Source organism: Pleurodeles waltl, chromosome 10 (assembly GCF_031143425.1).
Source record: "Pleurodeles waltl isolate 20211129_DDA chromosome 10, aPleWal1.hap1.20221129, whole genome shotgun sequence".
In the NCBI taxonomy this organism is placed as follows: Eukaryota; Metazoa; Chordata; class Amphibia; order Caudata; family Salamandridae; genus Pleurodeles; species Pleurodeles waltl.
The window spans coordinates 101,252,100-101,264,320 of NC_090449.1; the positions used below are offsets into that span (position 1 = coordinate 101,252,100).

The 12,221-nt window shown below is 43.7% G+C and overlaps 1 protein-coding gene across 2 annotated transcripts in view; it reads right to left on the minus strand.

The window, feature by feature from the left end:
- The window catches only part of ADAP1 (ArfGAP with dual PH domains 1), a 422,403-nt gene that overhangs the window by 38,685 nt on the left and 371,497 nt on the right, over positions 1-12,221 (minus strand). For both annotated transcript variants that reach the window (XM_069209858.1, XM_069209856.1), the window contains exon 7: positions 366-449. In XM_069209858.1, coding sequence (XP_069065959.1) covers positions 366-449 — 84 coding nt within the window. The remainder of the gene's footprint in view (positions 1-365; positions 450-12,221) is intronic.

A 12,221-nucleotide genomic window follows, 5' to 3' on the forward strand; every position in this document is an offset into this window, starting at 1 on the left:
CAGCACCAAATTTCAGTGTTCAGTTTAACTGTTTCTGAATGCTGGATGCACAAGGAACTTTTCAGCAGGTGCTTTTAAATCGCTAGTTTCGTTAGTCATTGCTAAACACAGCGCCCCCCTGAGGTCAGCACCCCCCCATCCAGCTCAGCACACGGTGCAGCTGCACCGCTGGCACCACCCTAAAGCCGTCCCTGACCGTACTGTGGATACTCAGGTAAAAAACAGCAAAACAGATGTCGGGGGGTCTCTTTTAGTCACCGATCCAAAGCCATAGAAAAATATTTTGCATATAACAGTCCACATTTTTGACGTCTTAAATGAAAAGTACTTGAAATGGCGGACATTATATACTGAAAAGCACTTACATCTGTATTACTTGCCCCAGGGAACGCCACTTGTAAGTAGTGAAACCGAGCTGCTCGGATAGCGTTGAACCAATCGACTATTTCCTATTGATTAGGAAGAGAAGACCAAGTCAGTGGCACATTCAGAATCAGCCCACACAGAACATTCTTGTATGTAAGAATCTTGACTCGTCAGATGACTGCATACCTTTTACATCATTTCTGTTTATTCTCCTCCCACCACATTCTTGCACCCCCAGTGTCACTGCCCAGCAGGGTGCCCCACAGTCTTTGCTGCCCCAGCCCAAAACATTGCCACTCACATAATATATGCACCCAAATGAGTTAAGATTGTAGGCGAGTGCCTCTGGTTAGAGTTATATACAATCCACGTACCTCTTTACAGATACACCTATTCTGGGTGAGGCTAGCATCCAGAAGTTGCTGATTTTAGTTTGAAGAGCTAAACAATAAGCTGGAAAGTAGAGACAGCCTCACTCCCCTCTAGTATAGCTAAGTGCAAGTGGAAATAAACCACTGGAGTACCAGAGCAGACAAGCAGAAGTTGCTTACCTGTAACACACGTTCTCCACCATCATTCCACAGCAGCAGACCTAGGCAGAAGAGACCCCTGAGCAAGGAGGACCAGGACAAATGATCTTAAATGGAATGCTCCAGGGCCATAAACTAGTACATCACAGATGAAGAATAAAACAGATGGCTTATTGCCACGTGCTGCTTCATGTAGACAATGACCGGCTACAGGGACTTGACAGAGAATCATACTCTATTACATTGAAGAACCCCACAAGGTATAGATGAGAAAATATACTTTCTGGAAACAATTACTGATATAAAATTTAGCACTGGTTATGCCCGGTGTGGCAATCTTTGTTGGTGCCCCAAATGCCCTCCTTGGCCATGGATTCACTCACTAGGACCCTCCAGCAGTGCGCTTCATCTCTCTATAGCCCCTCTTTCATAAGCATTTCATTTTTTTTCATAGCCCTCCTCATAGCAGGGTAGAGTGTCAGAACAATTTACATCACTCATATTATACAGAGACAATGAACCATACGTGTGTAAATCAGTCTATAGGAAATGTTACATACAATAAGGATTACAAGGTGTAGGACTCATGTCATCCATTTAGTAGATAGTATATTTTAAGAGTGTGTGGTCTGGAGAAGGACAAACTCAGGATTTAAAAAGTATAACAGTGGTTGGGGTTGGTTTTACTAATAACAATATATTTCACCCAAATGAACCATGTTTAGCAACATTAGGAGAATAAAAGATTGGGGGAAAAATAACATTATAACATATACAGGGAGAGCAGAATTATTAGGCAAGTTGTATTTTTGAGGATTAATTTTATTATTGAACAACAACCATGTTCTCAATGAACCCAAAAAACTCATTAATATCAAAGCTGAATATTTTTGGAAGTAGTTTTTAGTTTGTTTTTAGTTTTAGCTATGTTAGGGGGATATCTGTGTGTGCAGGTGACTATTACTGTGCATAATTATTAGGCAACTCAACAAAAAAATATATATACCCATTTCAATTATTTATTATTACCAGTGAAACCAATATAACATCTCAACATTCACAAATATACATTTCTGACATTCAAAAACAAAACAAAAAAAAAATCAGTGACCAATATAGCCACCTTTCTTTGCAAGGACACTCAAAAGCCTGCCATCCATGGATTCTGTCAGTGTTTTGATCTGTTCACCATCAACATTGCGTGCAGCAGCAACCACAGCCTCCCAGACACTGTTCAGAGAGGTGTACTGTTTTCCCTCCTTGTAAATCTCACATTTGATGATGGACCACAGGTTCTCAATGGGGTTCAGATCAGGTGAACAAGGAGGCCATGTCATTAGATTTCCTTCTTTTATACCCTTTCTTGCCAGCCACGCTGTGGAGTACTTGGACGCGTGTGATGGAGCATTGTCCTGCATGAAAATCATGTTTTTCTTGAAGGATGCAGACTTCTTCCTGTACCACTGCTTGAAGAAGGTGTCTTCCAGGAACTGGCAGTAGGACTGGGAGTTGAGCTTGTCTCCATCCTCAACCCGAAAAGGCCCCACAAGCTCATCTTTGATGATACCAGCCCAAACCAGTACTCCACCTCCACCTTGCTGGCGTCTGAGTCGGACTGGAGCTCTCTGCCCTTTACCAATCCAGCCACGGGCCCATCCATCTGGCCCATCAAGACTCACTCTCATTTCATCAGTCCATAAAACCTTAGAAAAATCAGTCTTGAGATATTTCTTGGCCCAGTCTTGACGTTTCGGCTTGTGTGTCTTGTTCAGTGGTGGTCGTCTTTCAGCCTTTCTTACCTTGGCCATGTCTCTGAGTATTGCACACCTTGTGCTTTTGGCCATTCCAGTGATGTTGCAGCTCTGAAATATGGCCAAACTGGTGGCAAGTGGCATCGTGGCAGCTGCACGCTTGACTTTTCTCAGTTCATGGGCAGTTATTTTGCACCTTGGTTTTTCCACACGCTTCTTGCGACCCTGTTGACTATTTTGAATGAAACGCTTGATTGTTCGATGATCACGCTTCAGAAGCTTTGCAATTTTAAGAGTGCTGCATCCCTCTGCAAGATATCTCACTATTTTTGACTTTTCTGAGCCTGTCAAGTCCTTCTTTTGACCCATTTTGCCAAAGGAAAGGAAGTTGCCTAATAATTATGCACACCTGATATAGGGTGTTGATGTCATTAGACCACACCCCTTCTCATTACAGAGATGCACATCACCTAATATGCTTAATTGGTAGTAGGCTTTCGAGCCTATACAGCTTGGAGTAAGACAACATGCATAAAGAGGATGATGTGGTCAAAATACTCATTTGCCTAATAATTCTGCACTCCCTGTACCATGAAGTTTGCATCAAACCCTTTGATGACAGTTTATAGGTCAATGTGCCATATTAGGATTATAATTTATGAATTGCAAGTAACAAAAGGGACAAAATTAACCCACAGAGCTATCCACATAAAATACAGGTCTGTGATCTGTATGGTACACGTTCTATACAGAAGGCATATTAACTATTAGCACTACTTTGTGATGAGTCAGAATTGACACAATACTCTGATCTCTCTCCAGAAGAAACATCAAGCACCAGAGTTATCTTGACATTTTTATTGTTGCCTGAAAACTGATGGACACACAAAGAACTCTGCAGCAGGTGTTATAAACCCATAAATTTTCAAAACACAGCGGCCCCCACAAGCTCAGCGTCAGGTGTGGTGGCACCGTCAGCACTGCAATAAAGCCGACCCTGAGTGCACACGTTTTTAGTGTGTCTGAAAAAATAGAATTTAGCCTCCTTGTGTGCTCCCCATAAATTAAAAAAGGCAGGTTTTGGCCATGTTGCTGGAATTCAGTATGGACCTTTTATGCCATAAGGTTGCTGCCTTATTTAGCACTATGGAAGTGCCAATACCTATATCTAAACCCCAAAAGAGACTGTCTCATCTCATGGCACATGTTCTTGCACCCTCCTACTGCTCTCAAAAGTCTTTATTGTATAATAAATTAGGCAAAGGACGTTGGCCATATGCAGGTAACCTATCCCAAACCCCACAAAATATATGACTCTGTGGCCCTCAGTGAGCTTCAGTACTAAACAGAAAGAATTAAAACAAATAAATATGTAGATGGTCTCATAGGTGTCCACCCTGGTCTCTGCTTTCTGTAACATCCCCTTTAAAGCGCTTTGAAGTTTACCTAGGTTGTTCCAGCACTATTGAAAAATAAAATAATACAATGAACAATCTGATTAGACAGTATCACCGAACACTTTGCGGCAACAGAATCTGACTGTGTTTTGAGCAATGCTACATAAGAGCCTTGAGAGTTTGGCTTAATAGTTATCCTGTGCAGTTCTCCTGAAATGGGGTGATGTAGGGATCATTTTCCAAGCACCAGCTTCAATTTGAGTAGTAGAGTTATGGATTTTCTTTTCCCTGTGATCAGCTTCTTAGGTTTTAAAAATCAGTCAATATTATGGTTAAAGCATCACAAACAGAGTGCTACAGCCGGGTATGCATGGGTTCTCTAGGTGAGAACGCGCTTGATATCTTGTCCAACATTTCTTTCACTTGCTGAAGCCAATGACTTAAAGCCTTGACATTAGTGGAGAGGGATCCAAGAACCAATGCAGAGATGCTTGTATCCTCAAAACCATATCCAGGGAGGTTCTCTCTACTTCCCCTCTGCAGTAGTGACTAGAACGGATACCAGCAGGAGGGAGATGGGGCAAAGCTGATCTGTTCCACTCACAGCCAATGGGCTTCAAACTAACTCGAATGACTTGTCAGCAGTGCAGAAGGCATTAGGCGTGGTAGGGCCAACAGTCGCAGGCAGAGCTGTGCTACTGTAGATGGACAATATGATCGCCAGGCATCACCTGCCCAGAGTGGGATCGAAAAGTGTGCTCAAACTTCCACAGGCTCTGAGACTGGGTCCTGGGAAAGGATGTTTTCCAATTCTCTAAGCAGTCTACACCAGAGTGAGGGGCACAATGTGAGCACAGATTGGGTCAGCACAGATTTCCCATCCTCACATGAGCTCTGCAAGAGGGCACCTGATTGTGAACCAGATCAAAGCTCTTCGCCCCTATTTTTTGTCTCTTTTTCCAGAACCTCATTTTGGGCCATATGTACGAACTCATTTTCCCATAGACACAGAATGGGTAAAACCCTTTGCTACATATGGCCCTTTGTTATTAATTAATTTATTTGAGCTTTTATAAGGCTCAGACTAATCCCAAGAGTGTCAGAGCACTTCACATGTGGAACACTTTCATACATAGCATGTGTTTTGATGTAGAACATTCCCGTCAGGCTTGCATTTCTAATGGTTTTAGGATTGTACCAAAACATAAAACTACTTCTAAATACAAATGCACACAATGCTGTGCTCAAGTCTCCATAAATGCTCACAAGGCGCCCCCCACCTCGACTTATTCTACCAGGAAAAAACGGTGTCATGCCTACAGCAATCGTGGATGCCAATTTTGGAGACTAACCCTATGTCTCACAAAAAGTCCACTTATGGTCTTTTCAGACTCAGGAGCAAAAGACAGAAGGACAGATTCATCAACATTTAGAGCAGATGCAAAATCACTTTAAAAAATGATGCAAACTGGGGCAAAGTATTGATTTTTTATTTAGTTTCCAGCGCGAGTTATTTAGGGCACTGGAAGACCGGGTTAAAGAAGAGGGTTTGGTGTGTAGGGAGAGCAGGGTCCGATCGAACACTTTCTTGCATTACTCCTACAATTTTACATAGGCACTCACTGTAAGAGGCGCAGGAAACGAGCCGGTCTTTTCCTACTCATAGCGAGGGCGCTGAATGGCATGCTGAAAACAAACATGACAAACCACGACAGGTCAAGCCAGGTCTTAAAAACCCTGTGCTACCTACTGGCCATATCCTTGGGTCGGGTTCTCAATTTCAGCCTTTCCTTTTGGTAAATAAAGATTTATACAAGCACAATGTGAGACTGAAACATCTTGAAAGTGATGGCAGTACCACCCTGGACCGGCTATAATTGTGGCTGGACAGTACCGGCACTTCCTTGGACCACTTTAAAGGGACTCTTACAGTTCCAGCCTTGAATGGAGCGAAAGTGCCGGAACTTTAGAGTAGAACTCCAGTAGATTTAAAGGTACAACAGTGCTCCGTGGAAAGTTAACTACTTCTGAATGGAGAGCACTGGACTTCCCAGGAAGCATTATATTTAAAGGGCGGTACTAGGCAATCAGGGCCAGATTCAAATACAAAGTTGCAAATAAACAGTCTAAAATGTACACCTATGTGTGCGGGAAGATTTACAACTTTCAGGGATTCACAGAAAATTCCAGGAATCTACACGCAGAGCCGTACGGGAAGCTGGCTTCCATTAAAATTCCTGGGAATGTCATGTGACGATCCCCGGCATCCAAATCAAGCTGTGCATAGTCGAGAACTCCGAAAGAGGGAATACAAATCCAAGTGGACATGCTGACTTTTGTTCCTTTATTCTACATGGCAAAAATATTTTCCCCTTCCCTTCATCCCCACAAAATCTTGGGGATTCACTCCCCTCCCAACATGGAAGGGATTTATGCCAGCCTGTGCTGGAGTAAAATCCTACCATTACCAGGCTGGAAAGGGGAATAAAAGGTGCTTGTAAATGATCACACACTCTTTGTGGGTATTTCCAGGAAGTCTAAAGGATGTGTGGGAAGAGGCTTCTCAAGAAGGTGCCTTTCTCATGGATGCTTCTGATGACGAAGTTAGCTCTCACCCTTAAGTTTGTGTGTCCTATCAGTTGTATGAGAGAAAACCCCTTGCCACCCTTTTACACTGCCATTCCGAAATCTTGTCACTTCACCTTTTTAAATTATATTACATTCAATAATTCTACATATATGTGTGTATGTATGTGATATATATATATATATATATATATACACACACACACACACTTGGTAGTTATAGCTAGGACCTAGTTTCTATAGAAAAATAGCTTTTTTTTTTTACTTGCCTATATCTTTGGAGCCGGTTGATGAATCTTCATGAAATTTTCCCAAAACAATTGCCAGCCCCATCAGCTGCTGGCTGGAAGGTTTTGGGCTGATCTGTCAAGCAGGGGCCAAAAAAAGGGGGGGTCCCAAAACGCTTTTTCCTCATTTATTTTTCTATAGGGATTCTGAACAGCGACAGTGCTGAAACTACTGGTCAGAATTTCATAGAATTTGGCAGAAACGTAGGTCCTAGACTAAAAAGCGACCTTGTTGTGATTTAGGGTGAATCCGTTCAGTGGTTTTCTTATAATTAACTGGAAAACATTTGTATATATAGAAACGCGGATCCTCCTCAGATCCTCTGCGGATTCAAAGGAAAGGCAAGGCCCTGACTGGCCGGCCACAGCCTGACAGAAAAGTTACGGCCACCATTTTGGTTCTCACATCCTGGTGGATGGGATTAAAAAGTGTAAAAACATATAAGGTGTCAGGATGCAGGTATCCTGACCCCTTAGGACACATAGGGCAAAAAATTGCCCATTTGTTTTTATCACCTGATCCGTTGACTCAGGGATCCTCCTTGGATCCTTGGAAAAAGCAAGGCCCTTATTGGCTTGCCACAACCTGACACAAATATTAAGATGTGTGTTAAAAAAAACATAGAAATTCACTGAACAAAAGCAAATGATACAGGGACGTTATAGTTAGGTTCTGAGTTTACCCATGCAAAAGCATAGAAATTCAGCAGCTATAGTACAGTCCTTTCAAGTAACTATAACTCGTGCCCTAAGGTAACTATAACTCGTGCCCAGGCCATGCACTACTAATTACTCCAAACTATTGAAGATTTTTTTTTTCAAATATAGTAAAAATTCACAGAGGATCCACAAATCTTAACAAATGAAAAAAAACAAGAGCAGTTACAGCACTTGTTAAAAATTAAGCTCCTGAGTGGGCCAGGTCCGGAGCCATGCAGATATAAATAATAAAGGGAGGGGCCGCACGGGCCCGACTCATAGGGCCCTTATGAGCTCTGGGAACCTTCACCTCACCAGGGTTTTATAATCACTTTAGAGGGGTGCAGCGAAGACCCGCTGCATGGGCTCAAGTGAACCCCAGGGACGACCACTTCACCAGGGATGAATGTATTTAATTAAGGGGGCACACAGACCTTCTCCTAGAGCTGCTTGAAACCCCCGGGACCACCACCACCATCCCGGAGTTAAAAAAAGAAATGAGTGCGCGGGGGAGGGCAGACCTCCACACCCGGAGACCACCACCTCCCCAGAGCTAATTACATTTTTAAAAGTTGGAGGGGGCAGTGTGCCACCCTATTCCAGGTCATATACGGCCCCTCGGACCACCATCTTTCCGGGGCCGGCTCGCGCCAATAAAAGTAGGGGGATCACACCACCTTTTGGAGCCATTAATGGCCCTGGGGACCACCACCGCCCCAGGGATGGCACCTATTATCACACAAGGTGCCCCCCCTCTGGAGATAGCTCTCTGCATTTACTTGGCAGGAGCTGTGACAGCTCCCGCCAATCAAAAGCAAACACTAACTCACAGCAATCAAGAGCGTGAAAACTGCTCCTGCTTGCTGGAAGCAGAGTTTTCATCTGTTTCCCTACCCAGAGTCATGCAAGCAAGGAAACATATAAAATATTACTCTCAACAGGAAGCACTTACAGATATAAACAAAGCGAGTGCCTGAGTTAAAGCTCCACTTTTGTAAAGTACTAATCATCCTAACTTCTTTCGCATGGCCAAGGCAAAGCAAGTGTGTTTTCTCTGCATTTCCACCTTGAAAAGTTATCTGTAATCCTTGATGGAGATGTCTACATCATTGCTCTTTCTAGCACAATATCTTATGTAGTGACTGTGATGAGGGGGTTCTTTATTGTCATCTGTCATCTGACCAGAGATTATGTTCCCCCTTTTAAAAACTACGAGTATGAAAAATGGTCTAGAAGCCTCACATGTTTGGCCCAGCCCCATATACATAAGTGGAATGCAAAGTCTTCCCGCCCTTTTCCCAGGATGATGGACAGCTTACTAAAAGGCCCCCCCCGAGTGCGTTTCATGCTGATTTTGGAGATGTATTCTTGATGCACAGGAATATGATCACATCTCCACCAAGCAAAGAAACACTTCATGCGTGGCACGGCCCTGCCCCAACCCCTACCATGCACAGACAAAGGCCATGCATGGAGCAGGATCAGATGGTTATAGGGGATCAACTGCAGGGCCTGGCCACAAGCCAGGGCCTGCGGCCAACCTCTGCCACACACAGCAGAAGGCAGTGCATGGCTTGGTGTTGGGTGCTTATAGAGGTTTGGGAGCAGGGGCCCTGGATCAAGGCCCGTCATGCACAGCCAAAGGCCGTGCACGGCGTTGATTGGATTAACATAGAGTAATTAAAATTACTTAACATGAAAAAAAACACAGAAATAACCAAAGGTTACCGGGACATTATAGTTAGGAAATATTTTTTTTTTAAAACATAGAAATTAACTTACAAAAACCAAGGTTACAGAAACGACATAGTTAGGCACACATGTCAAACGTACCAAACCATAGAAATTCAGCAGTTATAGTTATAATTACTTCAAGTAACTATAACACGTGCCTTCAGAGAACTATAATTTGCGCCCTCACCGTGCACTGCTAATCACCGCATATATTACATCAGTCATGACATTTTCTATGGCATCTTCTATGCTAATAACTTTGCCCATTTGACAAATCTTCATGGAACTTTACGAAAAAGTGCTACCGTTTGACTAGTATGTGAACGGGAAGGATTGGGGTGATCCATCAAGTGGGGGCCGAGAAAAAAGGGAGGGTCCCAATACAAAAAATCACCATGCATTTTCTATAGACTTCTTTAAGAAGCGCTACTGCAAAAACTGCTGAATGGAATTGGACTGAATTTGGCAAGAAGCTAGATTTGGATCCGTAGATTTGTGCTTTTTGTGCTTTGGTGTAACTCTGTCCAGTAGCTTTTGAGAAAGGTTAAAAATATTTGTATGGCTGAACGGTTGGGTCCATGAGACGCTTGGGAGACTGTCGCAGGAGCACCAATTTAAAAAATAGTGCGTTCGGACTGACACAGGGAGCTTTATTTCCCTTCAGCCAATTAGCTCCTTTGGGACTCGGATTCCTGTGGGAGCAAGCACTCTGATTGGCTGCAAGCAACATCAGAAAAATAATGCTGGCAGCTATTCCAGGACTTGGGGACTTAGTCCCCTGTTCTGAAGCTAAACAACAAAAAATTAATATAAGGGGGCAGGGTAGTGAAACCCTGCCTCCCTATGACCCATGGGTGAACCAGAAGGACACCCCCGCAACCACAATACAAAAAAAAAATCAGTAATTTTTGCCACAATCCAGTGGGACTCCTGCTTGACTGAGGAAAAAAAAGGGCAGCCAGGGCCGCATTCTTCAGTTATAGGCCCCAGGGAGCCCAACCACAGGTAGCACATTGTTAATTTAAAGGGAGGGGGCACGTGGCCCCACCTCCCCAAGCTAGTACAGCCCTGGGGAGCCCACTCTTGGGACTGCATTACATAAGGGGATGGGTCAGGTAGCTCCTCTTCGAGGCCGTTTTTGGCACTTACAAATCCCATTCCCCGGGACACAAAGTATTTTTGGAAGGGAAGAGGGCACATGGCCCTACTCCCCAGGCCACTTTCAGCCCCAGGGGCTCCATCCCTCAGGGCCTATTCCAATAATATAAGGGAGGGGGGCCATGGGGTCTCCTCCCAGAGCCATTATAGGTCTGCGGAGCCTACCCCAGTGCTGAAATATGTCGAGAAGCGGAGGCGGAGCACCCAACCCCGACCCCAAGACTTCAAAGGCCAGGGTACACAACCCCCCCTCCCTGAGCCTTTATTGGCCCCAGGGATCCTTAAGCACAAACCCTGGGGGATGAGGTACCTGGGGCCAGAACAGGCCCGGGGGGGGGAGGAGGGTCACGTGACCTCCTTCCTCTTAAAAAGATAACCGGGTGTGGGGTTTGTTCCCCGATGTGGGTTTGGCCGCAGGGCCTAGAGGCCTACCCACCCCACATTTGGTCATGCACTCAGTGACTATATATAATTTTATACACAAGCAAACACACACACACATATATATACATATATATATATATATATATATATATATACATATATATATATATATATATATATATATATATATATATGGAAAATGTCACTTACCCAGTGTACATCTGTTCGTGGCATTAGTCGCTGCAGATTCACATGCTGTGCACATCCCGCCATCTGGTGTTGGGCTCGGAGTGTTACAAGTTGTTTTTCTTCGAAGAAGTCTTTTCGAGTCACGAGACCGAGGGACTCCTCCCATTTCGACTCCATTGCGCATGGGCGTCGACTCCATCTTAGATTGTTTTCCCCGCAGAGGGTGAGGTAGGAGTTGTGTATGCTAGTAATAGTGCCCATGCAATGGAGTGAATGCGTCTGTACATAATGAAGTTAAAGTAATATATTTACAAATGTACAAATGTTTAAGATCTACTTCTGAACGGCTACAGGCTCCCGGGGAGGCGGGTGGGCGCATGTGAATCTGCAGCGACTAATGCCACAAACAGATGTACACTGGGTAAGTGACATTTTCCGTTCGATGGCATGTGTAGCTGCAGATACACATGCTGTGCATAGACTAATAAGCAGTTATCTCCCCAAAAGCGGTGGTTCAGCCTGTAGGAGTTGAAGTAGTTTGAAATAATGTTCTTAGTACAGCTTGACCTACTGTTGCTTGCTGTGCAGTAAACACATCTACACAGTAGTGCTTGGTAAATGTATGAGGCGTAGACCATGTTGCTGCCTTACATATTTCGTTCATTGGAATATTTCCTAGAAAGGCCATGGTAGCCCCTTTCTTTCTGGTTGAGTGTGCCTTTGGTGTAATAGGCAGTTCTCTTTTAACTTTAAGATAGCATGTTTGAATGCACTTAACTATCCATCTAGCAATGCCTTGTTTTGAAATTGGATTTCCTGTATGAGGTTTTTGAAAGGCGATAAATAGTTGTTTTGTCTTTCGAATTAGTTTTGTTCTGTCAATGTAGTACATTAGTGCTCTTTTGATGTCTAATGTATGTAGTGCTCTTTCAGCTACAGAATCTGGCTGTGGGAAGAACACTGGTAATTCTACCGTTTGATTCAAGTGGAACGGTGAGATTACTTTTGGTAAAAATTTAGGATTGGTCCGTAGAACAACTTTATTTTTGTGTATTTGAATAAATGGTTCTTGAATGGTAAATGCTTGAATTTCACTCACTCTTCTTAGAGATGTGATGGCAATTAAAAATGCAACTTTCC